Raw genomic sequence first — 25,622 nt, 5'->3', positions numbered from 1 at the left:
CACTTTAAGACTTCCTTTTAAAGAAAGATTCTCATGATTAGGATGAGTATATTGTGAAAAGACATAATTTTGTGACTGCAGCTTTGATATGTTAATGGAATTTGGTAACACTAAATGATTCCTTTTTTATGACTTTGAACACTACTGTTTAACAACTCCATTATCTGTTGTGAGGCAACCAACTTAAGTGGGTCATAAATATGAGCTGATGTGAGTTTTAAAGCCAGTAGGAGCATTTTTGAACACATTGAAAACCCATGCAACATTATATGAGCAGCACAGCTCAAGACTTTATGCTAACATTTTTTTTTTTCCATTCACTGAGCAGGTCTAATGTATTGGCTGAAAGACGGACGTTGTCGAGTGGGTGCTAATCATCGGGCAAATTAAGCAATCATGAATATTAATTACGTTTTATGACTAGATGCTCCCGGAAGGTTACCAAGCAACATCTTCATGACTGAATTAATTAATATTCGCATGCTTTAATTTTGCAGCCTGATTATACAGGGCTGAGAAGTGAATTAGCCGTGCAGACTATGATTCTACTGCTTGTTTAGAGTATGCTTTGCCACGCTCCATCTGTTTAATTTTGAAAACTTAGTAAAGACTTCCTAGAAAGCAGATCTCTCCCATTATAAACAAAACTGTTTATGCATTTCACTTGCAAATGTTGCTCTGTCACTCTTGACTGTAACTGTAATACAGTAATATGCCAAAAAGCCAGAGGCTGAACAGCCAAAAGGCTGTTCATACTGAGCCTTAGTGTTTAATTCAGATTTTTGCCTAGATCTATTTTTTTTATTTTTTTTGTATGGCCGTTAACATTTTTGTTTTAAATTTGGCCAATATCAGATTTCCAGTGTGAACAGATTATGGTTTTGAACTGAACAACATGCGCAAAAGAACAGTATGAACAGGGTTGCCAGGTTTTCAGACTAAAACCCCCTGGAATGCAGTTTTTACCGAGGGGTCACCTCCAAAACGTGATTGGGCTAGTTTTAAGTGGCAGTTAGGCAGATTTTGTTGTGAATACCTGGCAACCCTGATCTAGAGTGACATAAAATCGCTTGGATTCAGTCATGACTGTTCACACTGCATTGCAAATCATCTGACCTGTATCAGATTTATTTGCACATATGGAAGTGACACAAATCCGAATTTAAAAGATTGAAAAGATTCCATGTGGTTTGTGGTGTTTACACTGTTATGAGAAAAACAGATCCGAGTCACATGTGAGCCAAAAAAAAAAAAAAAAAAATCACATTTGCCTTCAGTGTGAATGTAGCCTAAGACAAGCCTTAGTACTCAATTCCGATTTATGCTCAGATCTGTTTGTTCTTTTTTTTTTTTTTTTTTTTTAATAGCTGTTGACATTTTTGTATTAAATGTGGCCACTATCAGATTTCCAATGTGAACAGATCATGGTTGTGAACTGAACCACATCCGCAAAAGAACAATACGAACAGTGTTGCCAGGTTTTCAGACTAAAATCACACCTCCCCCCCAGTGAAAAGTAGTCCAACCCTGATCTAGAGTGACTTAAGTCGCATTTATTCCGACATGACGACAATAGACCGTTTGTACCGGGGGGATTCCCTCCCCTTTGGGAAAGGTTTAAGTAGCAGTTAGGCAGATATCGTTGTGAATACGTGGCAACCCTGATCTAGAGTGATGTAAAAAATCGCATGAATTCCATCATGACTATTTAGACTGCTTTGCAAATCATCTGATCTGTATTTATTTGCACATATGGAAGTGGCACAAATCCGAATTGAAAAAAAAAAAACAGATTCCATGTGGTTTGTGGTGTTCACACTGTTATGAAAAGGTTTTCAGACTAAAATCCCCCCCTAGTGAAAAAGTAGCCCAACCATGATCTAGAGTGACTTCAAAGTCGCATGGATTCCAACATGACGGCAAAAACGTGCATTTTACCCCCTGGAATGCAGTTTTTACCAGGGGATCCCCTCCAAAACGTGATTGGACTAGTTTTAAGTAGCAGTTAGGCAGATTTTGTTGTGAATACATGGCAACTTTGATCTAGAGTGACGTAAAAATCGCATGAATTCCGTCATGACTGTTCACACTGTATTGTAAATCATCTGATCTTTATCAGATTTCTTTCCACATATGGAAGTGACACAAATCCGAATTGAAAAGATCAGATTCCATGTGATTTGTGGTGTTCACACTGTCATGAGAAAAACAAATCTGAGTCACATGTGAGCAAAAAAAAAAAAAACAATAAAAAAATCACATTTGCCTGCAGTGTGAACGTAGCCTAAGCCTTAGTGCTCAATTTCGATTTTTGCTTAGATCCTTAGATTTTTGACATTTTGTTTTAATGTGGCCAATATCAGATCATGAACAGATTATGGTTTTGAACGAAACCACATGCGCAAAAGAACAATACGTCCAGGGTTGGCAGGTATTCACAACAAAATCCTATTGCTTTTCAAAACTAGTCCAAAACTAGCCCAGTCGCATTCTTGGGGATAAATATTGCATTAGTAGGGTCGCTTTAACCCACATATTTGAAAAACAACCTGCGAAACAGTGAAAAAGTAGCCCAATTCCGCATGAAAACTGTGGACTTAGCCACACTTGCGCAGTGCACCATTATACAGTAGTAAACACGGAGGACATAAGGCAAGCGAATGCATTTATTTATAGTGTGACCTGCCGCAGAAGCTAGTGAAACTATGCGCAGACAATAAGAAAAAGAAGAGAGCAGTTTTGAAACTTTTATATGATTCCTCATATTTTGTGCTTCGTAAGCAATACTTATGAGTTCTGACACATCACTCTACTTCCACTGACTACCTTTCGCAACTGTCTTGATGACTTTGGGTATGTAAAATCTTTGAAGTGACTCCCATGAGCGCAGAATCGTGACGAATTTTGATCTAGAGCGTTGCCAAGTCTGTGGTTTTCCCGTGGAATTGGGCTACTTTAACACCGTTACCACGGGTTGTTTATCATGTGCACGGGTTGAAGTCACCCCAATAACGTCATATTCTGCCCCTGGAATGCGAATTTTACCAGGGTAACCATGCCAAAAAAATGTGAGTTTTACCCCCTGGAATGCAATTTTTACTGAGGGTCCCCCTCCAAAGGGCTAGTTTTGAGCAGATATTGGGCAGGTTTTGTTGCAACCCTGATCTAGAGTGACTTAAAAGTCGTGTGAACTCCGACATGAATGTTCACACTGCGGTCGCATTGCAAATCATCTGACCTGAAAAAACAGATCTGAATCACATGTGAGCAAAACAAAATCACGTTAGCCTGCAGTGTGAATGTAGCCTGAAAGGCTTAATTCTTACCGTAGAACTTATCCATTTACATATGTTTTGCTGGCTTATTTGCAGTTTTATATTCATTTAATTTATCCATCTGTTCAGTTTAATAATGAGTGTATATAAAGGCTGGGAAAGCCATCAGCGCCTGCTTTCATAGCACAAATTTAGGTCTGTATATGTACTCAACCCCCTCCCCATTTCCTTCTTTCTGCCCCTTCCATGTTATATCATGTTCTTCTTTTCTCCCATTTTCCATTTGATCCTCATATAATCCATATTTTCCTACTAGGTCTTTTGACACTTTCCACAAATAAGCTACAAACTGGTCTACCACTAATTCTTTTTAAGCTTTTTTTCTTTCAATAAATGTATGTTTAGTTACTGTATCATTTATCACCCAAATTATTTTACCAAATGAAAAAATGATAGCTGATTTTAGTATAGTTTTTTGATTTTAGTATAGTTTTTAAATGTAATTATGATGTTTACTTTTTGTTTATTTATAGAAAAGTTCCCCCAAAGCTTCAATGTTTTTCGTTTGTCCTTCTGAGATTAACGATCAGCACTTTTGAGGGTTAAGCACCTCCTTTCACTGACCGTTTACTGAAAAAGAACATTTTGGGTTTTTTATAGAAGCTATTAATGGAAAGTGCTTTCTCTCTTTTTGCCATGATTGCTTACTCCTCCACTCTCACAGTGTCCAGAGTTGCTAGGCTTGCGCTCTCTTTCTGAGCATTTAAAGTATCCTTTTGACTTAGCTGGCACATGTGCAAAACCAATCACTTACGTTTGCAGCAAGGGCCCCAACACAGACTGAAGGAGTGTGTGTATGTGTGTGTGTGTGTGTGTGTGTGAGTGGGTGGGAAGGGGAGTAAGGGGGGGAAGTGGCTTGTACTGAAGAGAACAGACTGTTCCTATAGAGAATGCAAATGTGAAGGAGGAATTTTATGGCCGATCAGCTAGGTGCAGGAGTCAGAGAAGGCAGTAATTGTGGAGCAGCCTGAAACCCGCTGGTCCCCATATGCTGAGAATTAACAGCTCTGATCTTTTATAGCTCAATAACATGATCATTCAGACAAAGCGCTTTGATTTCTGCTCTCTCTAGACAAGGTCACGAGTCTCTTAACCCCAAAGAAGCTTGTTGAGTGGTGCTTGAACATGTGAAACTCGCTGTCGCAATGCTGGGACGTTGTGAGTGGTTGCCAAGGCATTGCTATGTGGTCGCTAAGGCGTTCACAATGGTTTTTAGCATGTTGCTATGTGGTTTTCCAGGGTATTCTGGATGGTTTCGTAATAGCCCACATCAAAGAGTCCCCACCAAAGTCTCTACGATATTCACCCATTGTATTGTTAAAAAGATAGTATTAAATACTATACTTAGTATTAAATAGTATTTAAATAAATAGCAAGTCCACTTCCAGAACAACAATTTACAAATAATTTACTCACCCCCTTGTCATCCAAGATGCTCATGTCTTTCTAAGCTTTAAACACACAAAAAAATATTTATCCGATTACTCGATTAATCGTCAGAATAATCGACTGATTACTTGATTATTAAAGGAGAAGTCCACTTCCAAAACAAAGATTCACATATAATGTACTCACCCCCTTGTCATCCAAGATGTTCATGTCTTTCTTTCTTCAGTCGTATAGAAATTGCTTTTTGAGGAAAACATTTTTGCATTTTTCTCCATATAATGGACTGATATGGTGCCCCGATTATAAACTTCCAAAATGCAGTTTAAATGCGGGTTCAAACGATCCCAAATGCGATTGTAAACGATCCCAGTCGAGGAAGAAGGGTCTTATCTAGCGTAATGATCGGTTACTTTAATAAAAAGAATACAATTTATATACTTTTTAATGCCAAACGCTTGTCTTGTCTTACACTGCCTGGACAGTTTTTTTCCGGTTCATGACAGTTAGGGTATGTCGAAAAACTCCCATCTCATGTTCTCCCTCAACTTCAAAATCGTCCTATATCGCTGTTTTACCTTTTTTGTTAAGGGTGTTTGATCTTCTTTGCACGTTCACTTTGCAAACACGGAACTTCTGCGGCGATGTAGGATGATTTTGAAATGATTTTTGAAGTTGAGGGAGAAAATACGATTGGTGTTTTTCAACATACCCTAACTGTCTTGAGTCAGAATACACGGTTCATGGAGAAAGGCAAGACGAGCGTTTGAAGTTAAAACGCATTTAAATTGTATTTTTTTTAATGAAAATAACCGATCGTTTTGCTAGATAAGAGCCTTCCTCCACGGCTGGGATCATCTGAAGCCACATTTAAACTGCATTTTGGAAGTTCAAAATCGGGGCACCGTATCAGTCCATTATATGGAGAAAAATGCAAAAATGTTTTCCTCAAAAAACTCTTTCTTTACGACTGAAGAAAGAAAGACATGAACATCTTGGATGACAAGGGGGTGAGTACATTATATGTGAATCTTTGTTTTGGAAGTGGACTTATCCTTTAATAATCAAGTAATCAGTCGATTATTCTGACGATTAATCGAGTAATCAGATAAATATTTTTTTGTGTTTAATGCTTAGGGTTAGAGGTTTTTTCAAACTGACAATGACCATATGAAATAGCAATATTATTTGTTGCCTTTACAAAAACCAGTTAAATGTTTAATGGATGTCTAAATGGTTTTGGATTTCTTATCTTAATGTTGCCATTTCTTATCTTTTGTATTTGTTGTGTGCTTGTAGCTTCTGAACAGATTTCGGGCCAGAGCAGTTTCTTAGTTAAATCAGGAAGAAGTCCACTGCAGACACTACAAGAAAATGACCAGGTATGTATTTTAGTAATTAGAGCATTGAAATGTTGTTATTAAATAAGAAATTAAGTGTGAATTGTACGTTTTTTGGCAATAGCGCTGATTAACAGAGGATAGGGTGCATTTCTATGGCCCCTGGTGTTGAAGGGAAAGATTCTAAGAGCAGTGGAAGTTGAATTACTAAAATAACAACCTCACATTCCTGAAGTGGCTCAATTCATTCGCCCCCAACACCTTATTTTTAAACAACCATCATCTCATGAAAACACATGCAAACCATCTGACAAAACAAAATTATATGCATCATTATTTGAGTTTTGGATGGATAAATGAAAAGCACATTTCAATCAAAACGCGATATCGACTAGTTTTTGAAAATGTTTTACTGACCATTTTACCTTTTCTTTAGACAAAGACTTTAGTCATATCATATAAACAGAGAGCTTAAAGGTCTTTACAACAACCCGTCAGAATAAAAGTTTGACTTAACTTAAACTGTGACAGAAATATGTTATTTATTGTAATGATAGTCCTACTGCTAATAAAATTGTTAAAACATTTTTAAAGTAGTATTTACCATAAAAATGATTTATCAGAATTTATTTACCAAATAAAAATGCAAATACACAACACTGTATTTCTGAGAAAAATGTAGAGATGACATGACTTTTGATTATTAAATTTTTATGAAACCATTAAAGGTTTCCAGGAAATGAATCGAAAAAAATGTAATTAAATTGAGAAAAAAAATTTCCCAGGGCCGTAAAAATTTAATTTTTGTTAAACTTTTAATTAATTGCTGTTAAATTGTGTAGGTTTTGTGATTTCAGTTTATTAGATATGCTTTCTGATTAATAAAATTTAATTTAAACATTAAAACAAAGTCTAGAAAAATTACAAATAAAAAAACAATACAGTAAAATTGAAATAGGATTAAAATGGAATTTGGGGGGGGGGAAATGGAATTTGGAAAATTTCATAGGGCCTAAAAAATTAAATTTTTGTTAAAGTTTTAATAAATTGCTGTTAAAATGCTTTTTGATTAATAAAATTTAATTTAGTCTAGAACAATTAAAAAGGAAAAAAAGGAATCCAGTAAAATTAAAATAGGGGGAAAAAAAAGCGGAATTTGGAAAAAAATAAAACTTTAATAAAATTTTGGGGGGAAAAATAAAATGGATTTCATAGGGCCTTAAAAATGTAAATTTCGTTATACTTTTAATAAATTGCTGTTAAATTGTGCAAGTTTCATGTATTCAATTTATTAGACATGCTTTTGATTAATACAATTCAATTTAACCATTAAAACAGAGTGTAGAACATTTAAAAAGGAAAAAATGGATTCTAGTCAAATTAAAATAGGAAAAAATGGAATTTTGGAAAAAATAAAATGGATTTCATAGGCCTTAAAATTGTAATTTGTTAAACTTCTAATAAATTGCTGTTAAAATGCTTTTTGATTAATAAACTGTTATTTAACCATTAAAACAAAGTCTAGAAAAATTTAAAAGAAAAAACGGAATCCAGTGAAATTAAAATAGGGGAAAAAAAAAAATGAAATTTGGAAAATAAATAAATAAAGCTGAATTTGGGAAAAAAAATAAAATTAAAAATGTAAATTTTGTTAAACTTTTAATTAATTGCTGTTAAATTGTGTAAGTTTCATGATTTCAATTTATTAGACACACTTTTGATTAATACAATTGAATGTAACCATTAAATCTAGAAAAATGTATAAGAAAAAATGGAATCCAGTGAAATTAAAATAGGGAAAAAAGGAATTTGAAAATAATAAAATAATTAAATAAAATGGGAATTTGGGGGAAAAATAAAATGGATTTCATAGGTTCTTAAAAATGAAATTTTGGTTAAATTTGTAAGAAATTGCTGTTAAATAAATCTCTAATTTCAATTAATTATACATGCTTTTTGATTAATAAAATTTAATTTAACCACTAAAACAGAGGCTAGAACAACTAAAAAGGAATCCAGTGAAATTAAAATAGGGGGAAAAAAGCGTATTTTGGAGAAAAAAATAAAATTGACTTTGGGGGGAAATGGATTTCATAGGGCCTTTAATTAAATTTTTGTTAAACTTTTAATAAATTGCTGTTAAATTGTGTGTTTCATGATTTAAGTTTATTAGACATGCTTTTTGATGAATAAAATTGAACTCAACCACTAAAACAGAGTCTAGAAAAGTTAAAAAGACAAAAATGGAATCAGTGAAATTAAAATAGGGAAAAAACAGAATTTGGAAGAAAAAAAAAAACAAACAAATCAAATGGATTTCATAGGGCCCTACAAACAGTATATTAAGAGTAATCCATATGGCTTGTGCACCATATTCAAACTTTTTTAAAGCCATACAGTAGTCTGTACAGACACCGTTCACTGTGTAGTGGAAGCAAACAGCCAGGATGTCATGCTAAATGTTTGCTTGTATGGGTTTGGAACGACATGACGTAAATTATGGCATTGAGTGGAACGTCTAGATAAAATCCTTCCAGCTGAAACACAACCAGCTCATCAAATCAAATCTATTATATTCCTGCCCTTATCAAACCCATCTGTGGCTCATCCCCCAGGCAAAACCGTCACCCTCCCATAACAGCTATGTGCCTCATGGTTTCACAAGAACTTCCCTTAAACAGCAACCGTCGTATCACAGAAAGTCACGCAAATACGTGTGTTTACATATAGTGCAATCTGTGGTTCCCATAAGTGCATTATTAAGAAATCCTCCATTTAGTTTCAGGAGAAAAGATTTCAGTTTGAACCCCAAAAATGAAATTCTGTGACTCTTATACGATTCCTTCATGTCCTCCAGCTGGAGCAGTCTGCAGTGCAGGCCACTCTGCAGGGTCGAAGGGAACTCCTGGAGGAAACCTGTCACTCACACACCCGCAAACGGCGCGTGCTCAGCCCGGAGGACCTCCGCCACCTCATAGTGGACGATAAACACAAGTTACTGTATTGCTACGTCCCCAAAGTGGCATGCACGAACTGGAAGCGTGTGTTGATGGTGTTAACGGGAGATGGGCGCTATCGCGAACCACTGGCGATTCCAGCCAACGAGGCTCATGTAGCGGGCAACCTACGTTCGCTCTCGGAGTATTCCACGGCAGAAATCAACAAGCGCCTTCGCACATATCTGAAGTTCGTCTTTGTGCGGGAACCCTTTGAGAGACTCGTCTCGGCATATCGCAACAAGTTCACCCGTAGCTACAACACGGCCTTCCATAAACGCTACGGGACCAAAATCATCCGGAGGCATCGTGCGGATCCCCAGGCTGAGGCACTGGAAAAAGGCAACGATGTTTCCTTTGAGGAATTTGTGTATTATTTAGTAGACCCCCAGACTCAGAGAGAGGAGCCGTTTAATGAGCATTGGGAACGGGTGCATTCGCTTTGCCACCCTTGCCTGATTCATTACGACGTGGTGGGCAAGTACGAAACTCTCGAGCAAGATTCGCGCTACATCCTGAAGTTAGCAGGCGCCGAAGGAGAGGTCAAGTTCCCGGTTATGTCCAAGAGCACCAGGACCACGGGCGACATGGCCGCCAAGTTCTTCGACAACATCAGTCCGTTTTACCAGAAGAAACTCTTTAATCTTTACCGAATGGACTTCTTGCTTTTTAACTACTCTGTGCCAGCATACTTGAAGCTGAGATGAAGGTTTCAGCAAGCTTCAACTGATCCTAAACCTTGCGCACTAACATTTAAAATTTCGCAAGTGGATCGCCTGAGGGACCCTGCTGAGGATGCGCCATCGCCCTCGCTCCCTCAAGGTGAAATTCAGCACTGGGAACAGATTTGTGCTGGCTGGGGTGTTGCATCCCGCCTCGAAAGTTCACAAAATACTGTCTGTAATTCCTTTGGCTTTTGGTAACTTTCGAGCGAGGTTCAAGTATGTGCCTTTGTCCTTCTGAATGTTGATAAGTGAAGCGGGATTCTTCATCAACGGACAAATGCTATGAATGTTTCATAGCATTTCATCGCCTTTAATCTTCACCACCTGAAATGATATTTATGGTATTGTTTACGTAGCATATTTATTGCGGATTTCGCTCTTGAACTGGAACCAGCAAAGCCTTGACGTTAATCTCAAAGAGATTCCTTGAAGCTGATCTCAAATCCTCCTTTTCAACATTCCCTGGATATGATTTCAGACCTTAACCTTACGCCCAATCAGAAAGGGTAGTTTCCAAGTCTAAAGGTAACAACCGTCAAGTGTTTCAAGCAGATAGTTGGAGGTAGTCAAGGGTAAGGGATGAATTTAGACTTCTTTTGCATTCGCAAACTGGACCGGTTTGGCTGCTCTGGAAAGAAATGGTGTTCTCACAGAGTCACCCATTTATTTAGCATGCAACAGGCTGGGTAAACAGAGCATAGCTGTGGTTGGGGAAAGGTAGACCCTCATCAGTGCAGCTCTTGTTGGGCTATGGATGCGGGGTGAGGTGCAAACTACACACTGGGCATTGCAGGTCAAACATCAGCATGATCCTGGGAGGAAACACTCGTCTTATGAATTTGAAATAAGGGGTGAAGTGCAATAAAGGTTTGTAGAGAGGTGTTAGGATCCCTTAGAACTCTTCAAGTGAGAGAAAATCAATCCCTTCAACATCTTAGTAGTTTTCATGACTGTGTGCAATGTTTTCAGACCCTTAAAGAATTAGTTCACTTCCAGAACTTTACAGATAATTTACTCAACCCCTTGTCATCCAGGATATTCATGTCTGTCATTCTTCAGTTGTAAGGAATTGTTTTTTGAGGAAAACATTTCAGGATTTCTCTCCATATAGTGGACTTGCCTGAGAGTTTGAACTTCCAAAATACAGTTTAAAGCAGCTTCAAAGAGCTCTAAACGATCCCAGCCGAGGAAGACGGGTCTCATCTAACGAAATGATTGGTTATTTTCTAAAAGAAATTACAATTTGTACACTTTAACCACAAACGCTCATCTTATCTAGCTCTGTGATGCACAGGCATACTCTGTGCACTCCTGTTCAAGACAGTTAGGTTAGGGTTTGTTGAAAAACGTTCATTTTCAACTTCAAAATCGCTCTACATCTCTTTTTTTTTTTTTTGTAAAGGGCATTTGACCTTCTTTACACGTTTACTTTGTAAACACTCGTCGGTATTCAGGGATGTAGGACAATTTTGAAATTGGAAGGGAAAATGAGATACGACATGCCCTAACTGCATTGAGACAGAGAGTAATTTCTGTATTTTTTATTTTTTTTTTTAAAGAAAATAACTGATCGTTTTACTAAATAAGACCCTTCTTCCTTGGCTGGGGTCATTTAGAGCTCTTTGAAGCTGCTTTAAACTGCATTTTGGAAGTTCAAACTCGCAGGCACCATTGAAGTCCACTATATGGCGAAAATTTCTAAAATGTTTTCCTCAAAAAACAATTTCTTTATGACTAAAGAAAGATGTGAACATCTTGGATGACAAGGGGGTGAGTACATGACCTGTAAAGTTTTGTTCTGGAGGTGGACCAATCACTTAATAATTTAGGGTATTTCATCTCATCTCCAAAAAACAGGCTAATGACTTATTTTTATGGTTGAAATGATGGTGAAACTTTTAGAGGAAGGGTGAGAATAAGGCGTCTGACTAATACCTGGCCGACAGGCAGACATGTCCTGGTGCACAGTGGGTACCTTGTGTGCCACATTGCATAACAAACCCTACAAAATTGCTCTTGGAAATGTTTTGTTGGAAAATATTTTCTATCTAGCTAGTTAGGCTCGATTTCAGAGTGCTGGAATCTTACAGAGTTTCGTAAAGGCAAAGGAGTTTATAATACAGTGGGCATCGTTTGAAGAGGAACGTCTTGATTTGAAAATTACAGGAGCAGTCTTATGTCAAAGTATGAATGTATTGTAAGAGGTGGATTCATATGAGAAAATGTGAGTGTGGGAAAGCTTTTCACTATATGAGCTGTTGAGTGTGTGGTAACTGTGGGCCATTAGTGATGTAACTAACAGTTTGCACCTGTTTTGAAAGCTTGTGGCCATACATGTGCTGCAAAACTGTGAATGCCAATGTGCACTAGACAGTATGGAATCTTGCTTTGAAGGGTAAATAAACTTTTCAATTTTTTCTTTCCAGTGGACAACAGGGAATACGTCAACCAACAGCTTTGTGTTTTTTGGTGAACATTTTAATTATAAACGACCTCTGGTACGACAGTGAAACTTTTTTTGGACATGTATTTTTTTTTTTGGTTTGTTTTTTTTTTTTTACTGTTTTAGGGACCACAACACTCAAATTGTAGAAAAACCATTTGATTAAGGTTAATTATAATTCAGAGTGAAGATATTACAAATGTTTTGAATAAAACTGCCACATGAACAATAGAATGGTCATTAATTCATTCACGTGAACAACCAGTTACATTCATCGTAATATAAGATTTTGCCTTTCCAAAGTGTGGATTTTGAGAAAAAATATTTCCGGTTCAAAAAAAATTACAAACTGAGTATGTTAGAGATATGAGAGATAGAGTCCAGTAAAAACATCTAGCAGCAATTATGACCTTGTGTAGTTACTAAAACAGCAAAAGGAATGACCTTCAAAGTTGAGACTTCTCATTTTCTTTCAAATTGATCCTAAATCAGAAACTCAAAAACAATAATTGATAAATAATTAAAATAAACATCTCAGAATCCTTCAAGGTCTTAAATCTTGTAAACTTCAACTTCAATTCATACATGACATAAAACTTGTGATGCTTGCACCTACAGATATAGCTTAATATACAGTTTTCTGGTGACTAGTGTGTATGAAACTGAGGCGACAGGACAACGCACCGAGAGTATAATCGTATGACAGACTGTCAGGTAGTAAGTCCATACCTGCCGATGTATTTGATACTTCCAGTCAACCTATCTTGTAAGCACAGAAACAAAGTGGCTCATATTCTGCCTCACAAGTTTGCATCTCCAAAGTCACTGCAGCCAGCCTGGGCAACAACGGTCCCCAAACTGGGAGCTGGAGGTGGGAGTGTGGGGAGAAGGAGGTGGTCTAGCGTTTTTACCAGCCGAGCCCCTCCACTAACATGACCAGACGAAAACACAAAGCCAGGAAACCCGTGCCCAACAGGTCTCCCAGTGCAGTCAGGTATGGGATGGAGAAGTTATCTGGGTCCAGACCTTTCCTCCACATTAAACGCACAATCAAGTCTGCTGTATAAATGAGGATCCCAACCTGTAAGGAAAAACAGGAATAAATCTTTTATATAATATATAATATATAAATAATGTAATACAAGCTATTTTTTTAATAAATCAACTATTAATCTTTTATAAATTAGTACTTTTTAATGCTTTTGGTCAGCAAGGACACACAACATTTATCAAAAGGGACAGTAAGGACATTTATATACAATTTTTTTTCCCCCCTCAAATCAATGCTTTATTTATTTTTTCCTTAAATATATACATTGCCGTTCAAAAGTTTGGGAGCAGTATGATTTTTAATGTCTTTCATGCTCATCAAAAAATGAAATGTTATTGCAATTTAATATACTAGTTCTCCATTTTAATATTCTTTAAAATATTTATTCCTGTGATGCAAAGCTGAATTTTCAGCATCATTTTAGTTTTCAGTGTCACATGATCCTTCAGAAATCATTCTAATATGCTGATTTATTATCAATGTTGGAAACAGTTGTGCTGCTTAATATTTTTTTTGGAACCTGTAATACGTTTATCTGGATTCCTTGATTAATAAAAAGTTAAAAAGAACAGCATTTATTCAAAACTGAAATCTTTACTATCACTTATCAATTTAACACATTCTTGCTGAAAAAAGTATTAATTTCTTTCAAAGAAATTAAAAAAAAAAAATTTTTTTAAGTAAATGCTGTTCTGTTTAATGTATTATTCATCAAAGAATCCACAGGTTCCAAAAATATTATAATATTTAAATAAATATAAATATTAAAATATTAGCACAACTGTTTGCAACATTGGCAATAAATCTGCATATCAGAATAACTTCTGAAGACTGGAGTATTGATGCTAAAAATTCAGCTTTTCATCACAGAAATAAATTCTATCGTAAAGCATATTAAAAATAAACACTATTTTAAATTGCAATAATGTTTCAAAAAGGTTACTATTTTTTCTGTATTTTTAATCAAATAAATGCAGCCTTGATGCGCAGAAAAATCTTATTTAAAAACATCTTACTGATCACATTGTACATTGTAGTATGTAAACAAACTTCTATTTTGGATGTGATTCATCGCTTTAACAGCACTAACTACTATAATTTTAAATAGAAAATAATGACTTATATAGGAGACCTACACATATAATTAAGATAATAAGAGACCTATTACATATAATCGTAAAATTGACCAATATGTTCACTTCCTTTTGAAGTCTTTTATTAGTATTATTCTTTCAAGAGATTTCCCAAGCAGCCTAAATGAGTCACTACACAGTATTAATAATTGGAGACAAAATCTAAGCTGTAAGACTTCAAGTAAAATTCAGGATTAGTGACATTTAAAAACACACCCTATTTTATAATGCTAATATATTGTATTTTTAGTCACATCATTCGAGTAGGAGGATGGGAGGAGGATAAATACAGTCATGCCAATTTCCAAATTTGACCTAAAACTATAAAAGCAGTATTTTCGTGCTTTTCAGCCAGATGATGAAAATCTAAGAGAGGGATTTTATTATTAATATGAAAGAGATCTCATCAGTTAGAGTGAGTTGCGTCATTCCTGGGATTCGGTGCCTTTTGTGTCCTCATGAGATCATGAGCTTATTGCCTTAGAATTTTCAACAACATAAATTTTAAAGTTGTATTTGACACAACACCTTTTGAACTTTAAGCATATTTTATTTTTATTTATTTATTATTATTTTTTAACAGCATTTTAAATCACCAAATATCACCATTTTTCCATGTCCACCCTATTAAGGGAAATGGGTCATTTCTAGTATTCCGTGCCTTTTAAAAAATTTAAAAATGAAACACTTTGCACATATTTTCACACATACAAAATAAAAGTTTGAGTTTGTCCAATATATGTGTGTGTACTGTGTGTAATTATTATGTATATATAAATACAAACACATTCATGTATATTTTTAAGAAATACTTACAAGTATATGTATTTACTATAATTTTTTATATAATTTATATTATATCTAAATAAAACTATTTCATACATAACATATTTCTCTTAAATATATACATTCATTTGTGTGTATTTTTTATATATAGAATAATTACACACAGCACACACACATATATTACACAAACTCAAACTTTTATTTTGTATGCGATTAATCGGGATTAATTGTTTGACAGCCCTAATACATATATATATATATATATATATTTATATAACAGGGTGGGCAATATTTTGAGAGACAAGCCTTAAACCTTTATTATTATTTTTTTTTTTAATGAATTTAATACTTGGAAAATATATACACATTAGAGAAAATTATTACTGATATACAAAGCAACGTGAAAACATTAAAAAATCTCATATTAAGTGTTGTATTCATCACCAAAATGGTATTAAAAGTGTCATCTTTTATGTCATTTTTAAAAAAATATATTTTATAAGTTTTTTTAATTTCTAATTAAAACAACAGAATAAGAATAAGTTACCAATCAAATAAAATCAGTATTAACAAAATTAATTTGTACTACAGAGGTGGCACAGAAGAACACAAACGTGGCTTGTAGGTGTTTTCATATGTTTAATGAGGCTCAGAGGTGGCATGCGTGCAATCAAATTGATGTTGAGATTAATGTTTTAAGTATAAAATTTTGAATATAGAAATAATAAATTATTTAAATAGCTGAAAAGAAGATACTTTAAAATTAAACTAAAACTGCCAGTAGGTGGTGGTTTTAATTACTGAATCATATCATTCGATTCCTTCGAACGGCTGATTCATTCAGGAATGAAGCAAGTGACTGTCTTTATGAATGGGTAATTGATTTTATATAATTTAATTTAAATAATAAAGGTTTAAGCTTGTCCCTCAAAATATTGCCCACCCTGTTATATATAAATATATGTATATGTATGTACATATATTAGGGCTGTCAAACAATTAATCGCGATTAATCACATACAAAATAAAAGTCTGAGTTTGTGTAATATATGTGTGTAATTATTATGTATATATAAATACACACAAATTAATGTATTTATTTAAGAGAAATATGTTATGCATGAAATATTTTTTCAAAATGGTATACGCAGTCCTGAGGACATAGGAAAAATTGTGATTTTTGGTGGTTTAAAATGCTCTAAAATTAAAAGTTTAGAATTATATATATATATAGAAAAAACATGCTTAGAGGTCAAAGACAATGTTAAAATTGATGCTGTTTTAAGGCAATAATATCATGATCTTTACTGGAGACGCAAAAGGCTACGAATCCCAGGAATGACGCAGTTATTTCATTGCTTGAAGAGTTCATGTTCATCTAAACCTTTCACATTTATGCCATTTTTGGTGGGCATTCTGTAATCATTTTTTGCCAGCACTCGTGGAAGTATTTAAAGACTTAGACTTATAGCACCAAGGCTCACCTGAAGCAGAGCAGCACCCAGGTAGCAGCAGATAAACGCTGGCGTGATGGCAGTGTGGCCTCCTTGGAGCATATTAATGGCAAAAAGAAACAACAGATGGCCTGGAACCACCAGGAGGAACAGCACCCGTGCCGACTTGGAGTTCACACCTGAGGAGAAACGGCACGAGCCAAAGTTCATTTTTCAGTTTTAAAAAGATGAAAATATTTTTCAAAGGTGGTTTTGTACTGGACTAATACAAAAGCCCATCTCCAAGTGGCCTCTCCTTCAACGTACATCTACAGTATTTATGTTGCAAAATCATAGTTCAACACTTCAGAAAATGAATAGCATACCCCTCCTCAAAAAACAGCACGGTTTGAGAAATTCATGTATGTAGAACAAACGGTGAAGATGATTAATGTGCAAAAGTGTAAATATATCAGGGTTCATGCTTTGTTCAGCAACAGCAAAGTGTGACTTTGAGCAAACACTACTAATTCCCCACTTTATCTCAAGGATCTGAAAGAGTGAATTCATCCGAGGTGCAGAAACGGTTTGAAAGTGACCTCACCTGAGGAGAAGAATGTGACACAGGGGTTGGGCCAGTGCTGTCTCATCTTATAGGGCAAGACTCCAGGTACGCTCCAGAAATGAAGGTAGGTGGAGATCCGACTGGCCTGGATGGCCACCAGATTTCCCCCGACACCTGAAAATTTCAAAAAGGAAAGAATGTGAGCGCTTTCCAATCATTACACTATTACAAGTCTCATTTTCTCCTCATTTCAGTCGCAAATGAAACGTGTTGGAGCGCAGTGACGTTTGTCAAATATACATTTTAGGCATACTTTCAGAGTATTCTGTTCACAATTAATAGCTTTTCCACATTTTCGCTCCATGCTAAACTGGCAGACGAAGCTCTATAGGGAATGTTACAGCAGGAGGGCATTTCTTGATATGCGTATGAAACAAGGTAATGAGGTATCAAATTATCTCCCTGAATCACAGCCATCTTGTGTTTCTCATTAAATGCACTTTGTCTCATGACTGGCTGGAAAAATAGGACACCAGATCCAGATAAACAGCTAGAGAAGACGTCAGAGGAGATTTTGGGCTAAGAAATCACAGCTACTACTGGATCAGGCCGCTTTTACTACTCTGACATGCTCTATTCCCATTGGGAAGCGTGTAGTTTCCGCCAACATAACGTTGAGTCATCATCCAAGAGGGACGGGACATTGGTGGAGCACATGTGCAGCCGGGTTAGGAACGGAACCAGCGAGGGGAAATCGAAACCAGATTGCTAAAGTTGACAAAGTGATATTTTACATAAAACCAAACAAACTCTGCCTCAGCTGGGGTTTTTAAGTCTATTAGTAAGTCCCATCAAAATACTTGACTTCTTTCATGTACGATAAAACGTCGCGAGCGAAAAGCCAGCGCTCTGATTTATTGTGACGATTTGGAAAGGGATGGTTTTATTTTGGCAGCGCAGGTCGATCGCCTCCCTGAATCCACGAATTGAGTTCCAAAAGCAGAGAGAGATGTGATCAATTTTACTTTAATGAGAAGCTGAAAAAGGTTTTAAATGAAGTTTCTGAATTTGTTTTTCAGGTTTGCTGTTACTTTGTAGTGCACACTGTACATTCAGCAAAGATTCGAAATCATATTTCGCTCAAAGTGCGATTTGTCATTGACGTGTACTCACCGTTTATCACTGGTGTGAAGACAGCCATGCCCTCAAAGTTTGGATCGCTCACAGTCTTATCAAGAATAAGGCCTCCGAAACTTAAATTGGGAAGAGTTTCATCATTAGTTGACACACAAATGATATTTCTGTCATTATTTTATGTGTTTCTGTTTCAAAACCTGTTCTTCCATGAAAAACAAAAGGAGATGTTTTAATGGAATTGTCAACATCTTGAATGAGTAATGTCATATTAAGTCATCTTGATGGTAAATATATATATATATTTAGATAGTGATTGTATTTGGTTCCCTGAAAGGACTAATTTATTGAATTTAATATAATATTTATGTTATTATGTTATTGAGGTTGCACTAGCCAGCTACGCTAAACTATTAGCTAGAAACAACACATATTAGCATGCCAATATGCTAGTTTTAGTGATGTAAACAGCAATTATATATAAATGGACATCGATATCTCTCTATCTATATAAATATTTTTATATATATTTTTTGTATACAACAGTTTTACTGTATATTGTAATACAATCTAAAATCATAGTATTTATTTATGAATTAATAAATATTAATTAGAAATAATAATTAATTGTATAATACCATATAATGTAATCATTTATTACATTTATTGTAATATTTTGAAAGGAGACAAATAATAATAATAATAATATAGCGCAATTAATTACTGGAAATATTATTCAATTTACTGTATACTGTAATACAATCTAAAATCATAGTGCCAATTATTATTATTATTATTATTATTATTATTATTATTTATATTATTATTGCATGATTAATTACTGGAAATATAATTCATTTTATCACATATTGTAATAAATCTAAAATCATAGTACCTATTATAATAACAAAATCATAATACTATCTAAAATCTTTTATATTTTTTGTATACAACAGTTTTATTGCATATTGTAATACAATCTAAAATCATAGAATTTATTTATGAATTAATAAATATTAATTAGAAATAATAATTAATTGTGTATTACCATATAATGTACTTATTTATTATATTTATTGCAATATTTTAAAAGGGGACAAATAACAATAATAATATAGAACAATTAATTACTGGAAATATTATTCAATTTACTGTATATTGTAATACAATCTAAAATCATAGTGCCAATTATTATTATCAATAATAATAATAATAATAATAATAATAATGCATGATTAATTGCTGGAAATATCATTTGTTTTATTGTATATTGTAATAAAATCTAAAATCATAGTACCAATTATTATTATTATTATTATTTTATTTTTTATTATTATTATTATTATTATTGTTGTTGTTGTTGCATGATTACTTAATGGAAATATAATTCATTTTAATCACATACTGTAATGCAATCTAAACTTATAGTACCATAATTATTATTATTATTATTATTATTATTATTATATAACTGCATGATTAATTACTAGTTTTTTACTACTATTAATTTGTTTTATTGTATATTGTAATAAATCTAAAATCATAGTACCTATTATTATTTTTATTATTATTAATTATAATAATAAAATGATAATACCATCTAAAATCTCATCTCAGGTTTTCTGCTTTTTTTCATAGATTTTTACATGACTGTGGGATTTTTTTTTTTTGATAATTCTTGGTCAGGAAACCCAATTTTGTAATGTAACTACACTGAAATTAAGGTATTTTTAAGTGACCCAACTTTAAGTAGCCTTAAAGTGATTTTATAAATTAAAATTTGCATGCGCAAGACAAGCTTTGTAAAAGTGCAAATCGTGTTTCAAGCGTAAGAAAAAAATATTTGCAGCATTTTACTGTTACTCGTAAGTGTAATTCATGTATTGTGATACTGCAGCTTCATGCTTTCACAAAATAAATACGATCTGCATTCTTCTGACTTCCATTTCTCCGTGCTTACACTTTTGGCGCGTTGTTTTCGCTAAAATACGGTCAAAAGCACTGCAAGCCTGTGAACAGTGATTTGCACACGAAAACAACAGTTTAAAGAACTGCAAAACGGATTGACTGCGTAGGACCAATCTGTATGTGTAAAAAAACTGTTGCAAATGTCTAAATGACTTGTTGTGTATGCAGGGCACAAAGTTGATGAAATAATCGATATGTACAGCTCCGTCTTTCTTTTTTTGCTTTCACTTTTGGCACGATTCTCTCACTCACTCAGTTTTGCAAGCATGAGGGGGAGGGCGGGTCCACCACCTTTTTGTAGCCAATCAAATGAGACTCTCGTGGACTCCATTTACTCTTATCTGATTGGTTCAATAAACACATCACACGCCAAAACATTTATCTTCATTTAGTTCTCGCTTCCGGTGGAATGGTATTTTTAATGTACATACATTACATACATTAAAAATAAAATAAAATAAAATAAAAACACAATATAAGTTATGTACCACGCTGTGTTCATACTGAATTTCGAGCTGCGTCCTTTTCCTCCTCAACAGGCAATACATGATATTTTATTGTAATATTGTAATTTTTATGATACTTAACACTAAAACTGCCACGGGGTATATTTTACCCATGACTGTTTTTCAAATGTAGCCTACATAACAGACTTTGAATAAAACATTAAAGTCTCCCAGTCATTGATTTTTACTAAAATTGTGTAATTTACAATCCCCTAAAAAATGGTTTAGATAAAAAAAAGATAAAAAAAATGGAATTTACATTATGCCTATATTTTCGCGCTGTCATTATCTTGCTACTTATGTTTTAATTGTAACTAGATTGCCTTTTACGCACTGAATTAGCAGTTGAGATTCATAAATAAAGTCAAAATTAGTAAAAGAAGGCAATTTATGGATGCTGAAGAGGTTAGAAGCACTAAATGCCATTAGTCTGAGTCAGCATCTGACGGCTCATCTGACTGTGAACTCATATTTATTTGCTTTAGCCTAACATTACTCATATTTTTCAAACTTTCAATTAATTATTTCATTTTTGTTTTGCCATTTCTATTGTTTATTGTTCGCTACTGTGTTGCCATTTAGTCTGCCGTTTCCTGAAAAAAAATTAAAAATAAAAAAAAATAAAACTCTGATCTAAGGTTTAATGAATAAAACTTTTTTTTTTGATTACCTTAAGTTTCTTTGGTGCTGTTCTCTTATTTAAATAATAAATTATATAATTTAAATGAAATATTTTTAAATTAATAACTAATTAGGTGAAGCACTGCTTGAATGTATCATGGCATCATGCAGTGTGTTGAATCATTATCGCACATTATTGTCTACAGGCTATTTTGGTTATTTAAATAACATAAGCTACCCTATTATATTGATTAATGACACTGAATTATAATATTACACCACCCAAATATGTTGTTACTTCCTTTTAATTGTCTTTGTCAGTGCAGGCTTGTTTAGCTTATATTGACTGTTATGAAAAGTGACTGTAGCCTGCATAAACAGCCTTGAACATAAAACAACAGGACAAAAATATAGTTGATGACTATACATAATTTTTTATGACTCTAAACACTTCTTTATGACAACAGTGGCATAATGCAGTGAAATAAAATGTTCTTTAGGCGTATCAAAATGGTAGTCATGTGCTTGGGTAAAATTTACCCGCTGGAGGTTTTGGGTATACAGTGACCCCTGGCGGTTCTAGCGTTAAAGACGGCCTAGTATCAGCACTAGCAGCATAATTTATAATTTATAATAACATGCATACTTTCACCTGTCTACTGATCAGGGACGACTCAATTTTTTTAAACTAAAATTTGTTCAATATAGTAAATATATATAGTAATTTTTTTTTTCACTTTAACATGTTGTAATTTAAGGGGATTTTACAAAATATTTTCAAAATCTTTAAAAATTTCAAAGTGTACAATTGAGTGTTAAATACAATAAACAGAGACATGGTCTGGAAAATTGTCAAATTCAGATTTATGTAGCTTTATTGTTATAGTAAAAAGGTTTTATAAAAAGTATCTCTGATACTATAGTGTTGGGCATTGTCACATATCATTTTGTAATGTTTAACATCAGCTATATATTAGGCTATATTATATGACATATGCATTCCAATGTAAAGCCAAACCAATCCAATAATGTTAACACCAGCTAGCAATTCAGGATGAACACATAGCCTAATGGTACACAACTTATAAAGTATCATGTTTTAATTAAGTTGTTATTTATTTATTTATTTATTTTAATGTATGTGCACATTAAAAGTACCATTCCACCGGAAGTGAGCGGCAGCGAGAACTAAATAAAGATAAATGTTCTGGCATGTGATGTGTTTATTGAACCAATCCGATAAGAGTAAATAGAGTCCACGAGAGTCTTATTTGACTGGCTACAAAAAGCTGGTGGACCCGCCCTCCCCCTCACACTTGCAAAACTTGAGTGAGAGAATCGTGCCAAAAGTGTAAGCGAAGATAAAAGCATTTAAACATTTGCAACAGTTTGTTTTTTACACATACAGATCAATGCAGTCAATCCATTTTGCAGTTCTTTAAACTGTTGTTTTCGTGTGCAAATCATCTTGAAATGCGATTTACACTTTACAAAGCTTCTCTTGCGCATGCAAATTTAATTTACCCTTATAGTCGTATGTACATTTGCACACAACGCGTACTCTTCACATGCAAATCTTTATGGCATTATTTTATCTCCATACAAAAACTTGTATGTCAAAATTATGTCATCTAATCAACAAGATTCTTAGACCTTTAGGCCAACTAATCTTTATTAGTTACTTCACTCAGTTACTTATTATTGAAATTAAAAAATAATTTATAAACTAATAAGTCAATTTAGAGTAATTTTCCAGAAAAGATTACATCAACAACATTTTTCCCATAACTTCCATTACTTTTTCAAATCTAAAAATACCCATTTTAAAATTCCTTGACATTTATAGGTGTTTCCATGACTGGGGGAACCCATTACAAGCTATGTATTTACATTCCTATTTAATCCTTTCTGACACGTTAATAGAAGACAGTGTCTCGGTATGCATGTTTGTACCTGCTGATGGACATGGCCACTATAACAGGCTGCCAGCCGGACTTCAGAACCTCTTTAATCTGTGGACTCCGTCTAGCGATGAGCACCCAGAAAGGAATGAGCAGCAGGAAGAAGGCACAAACCAACGGGGACAAGTACCACACATCTGGACACACACAAACATTGGAGATTATCCTAGATATAATAGCTACATATTTCAGATAATGTGTTATGATTTATGTAAATCTAGATTTTAAGAGCTCTAGAGAATAAAACTACAATAGGACCACACTCTGTATAGACTGAAAATGTTTCGGAAACAAAACAAAGAGATGATTTTCCTAAAAGGAAAGGATTCATACTCCTTAATGTAATATTTAATCATGGAAACCATGTCACCTAAAAATGCACATCTTTGTGATACTGTAATATTTTAGTGAATTTCTACTGCCCTCTTCTGGTACATTTTCTAAAGTCATTTAGTAAGGGATATTAAGAGGCTAAACAAAAACTGATTTGTGATGTAATTGTAATTTTTTATTATTAAAATATTTTAATATATATTTAATTTAACTTTAACTATAATACTTTATTATATATATATATAATAATTTAATAACTAACTTTCTAAAAGCTGAATTTCTTTTTTTTTAACACTGCTCCAATCTAATGACTGTCAAAAAATTAAGGCTGGTAATAAATATCAGCCTGTTTTGTAACAATGTGTAATGTACAGGTTTTAGGTTTTTAACTGGCAGTTATTATTTATGAATACATAAATGATTAAACGGCCCCACACCTCTGTACTGGAACAGTGTGCTGCTGACTCCAGCCAACAGAGAAAGAGTGATGAGATCCCCCAGACTGGCTGCTATCGGTGTGGCCACATTATCAGGGTTGATGCCCACCTTTCTGGAGCCAATGATCACACCAATCATCACCAGACCTGGACACGGAAGAAAGAGGTAGAGCCAGTAACAGACAGGGTGATGTTAAATTGTAATATTCAAAGAAATGTAAGACTTAAAGAAAAAGACTAAAAGATTGTGTTGTGTTTTCTAGAAAAGTCCTGATTTTTGACCTGCAAATGCTTAGGAACAATAAAGTCTTAGTATGGGTGGCTTTTCTGTCATTTTTAAATGTTTTGTCATATTCAGAAATTATTATACACAATGTTGCTTTGCACATCCTGTACAAGCTAAAAAGCAAATCCAGTACACATAAACAACATTACACATAATCACATTTCCATTAAAACTGTCCAACAAAAAAGAACAGCAGCCATTACTCCAGTCTTCAGTGTCACATAATCCTTCACAAATCATTCTAATAGGCTGATTTCATGTTGCTTAATATTTTTGTGGAAACTGTGATACATGTTTTGTAACAACATAAAAGTCTATATAGTCACTTTTGTTTAATTTTAATGCACTTTTCCAAAATAAAAATCATTTAAAAATTTTTTGACTGACCCCAAACTACATATATACTTTTATTAAATATATATATATATATATTTAATTTTAATGCACTTTTCCAAAATAAAAATTATTTTAAATTTTTTTGACTGACTCCAAACTACATACATACTTTATTAAATATTATATATATATATATATTTTATATACACACAATACCAGTCAAAAGATTTTTAAGTTTTTTAGAGAGGTCTCTTCTGCTCACATCCAAAGTAGAGCAAAAATCATTGAAATATTTCTATTTAAAACTGTTTTCTATTTGAATTACACAATTTAATCATGTATGTAATCATGTATTAGTTTAAAATGTAATTTATTCGTTATTTCAAAGCTGAATTTTTAGCATCATTACTCCAGTCATTAATCCAGAAATCATTCTAATATTCTGATTTGCTGCTCAAAAAACATTGATCATTATTATTATTATTATGATGATGTTGAAAATAGCTAAGTAGAATTTTTTCAGGTTCCTTTAATGAATAGAAAGTTCAGAAGAAAAGCATTTATCTGAAATAGAAATCTTTTTTAACATAATAAACATCTTTACCATCACTTTTTTGTTTATTTAAAATATTTTTGGTAAATAAAAGTATTATTTCTATCATTTCTGTCCTCACAAAAAAAAAAAAACATATTGACTCCAAGCTTTTAAATGTTATAATGTATAATGCTACAAAAGCTTTTTATTTCAGATAAATGCTGATCTTTGGATTTTTCTATTAATCAAAGAATCCTGAAAATGTACTCAAATGTTTTAAATATTGATAATAGTAAAAAATGCTTCTTGAAC

The 25,622-nt window shown here is 33.7% G+C and overlaps 2 protein-coding genes across 6 annotated transcripts in view; one reads left to right on the top strand and one right to left on the bottom strand.

The window, feature by feature from the left end:
- si:ch211-236h17.3 (carbohydrate sulfotransferase 11) overlaps window positions 1–12,204 on the top strand; it is a 26,198-nt gene extending 13,994 nt beyond the window's left edge. The window contains exons 2-3 of the mRNA XM_051096904.1: window positions 6,021–6,103; window positions 8,919–12,204. Of these exons, the coding sequence (XP_050952861.1) occupies window positions 6,021–6,103; window positions 8,919–9,764 (929 nt within the window). The 3' untranslated portion in view covers window positions 9,765–12,204. The remainder of the gene's footprint in view (window positions 1–6,020; window positions 6,104–8,918) is intronic.
- Window positions 12,205–12,507: 303 nt separating this feature from the next.
- The window catches only part of LOC127154999 (solute carrier family 41 member 1), a 90,350-nt gene continuing 77,235 nt past the window's right edge, over window positions 12,508–25,622 (bottom strand). For all 5 annotated transcript variants that reach the window (XM_051096899.1, XM_051096900.1, XM_051096897.1 and 2 more), the window contains 6 exons: window positions 24,154–24,300; window positions 23,376–23,520; window positions 18,367–18,446; window positions 17,233–17,367; window positions 16,680–16,828; window positions 12,508–13,306 (listed from right to left, as the gene is read on the bottom strand). In XM_051096899.1, the coding sequence (XP_050952856.1) occupies window positions 13,133–13,306; window positions 16,680–16,828; window positions 17,233–17,367; window positions 18,367–18,446; window positions 23,376–23,520; window positions 24,154–24,300 (830 nt within the window). In that variant the 3' untranslated portion in view covers window positions 12,508–13,132. The remainder of the gene's footprint in view (window positions 13,307–16,679; window positions 16,829–17,232; window positions 17,368–18,366; window positions 18,447–23,375; window positions 23,521–24,153; window positions 24,301–25,622) is intronic.

Source organism: Labeo rohita, chromosome 23, assembly GCF_022985175.1.
Source record: "Labeo rohita strain BAU-BD-2019 chromosome 23, IGBB_LRoh.1.0, whole genome shotgun sequence".
NCBI classification, from domain to species: Eukaryota; Metazoa; Chordata; class Actinopteri; order Cypriniformes; family Cyprinidae; genus Labeo; species Labeo rohita.
The sequence above is the reverse complement of the archived record's forward strand: the minus strand, read 5'-3'. Positions and strand labels throughout refer to the sequence as shown.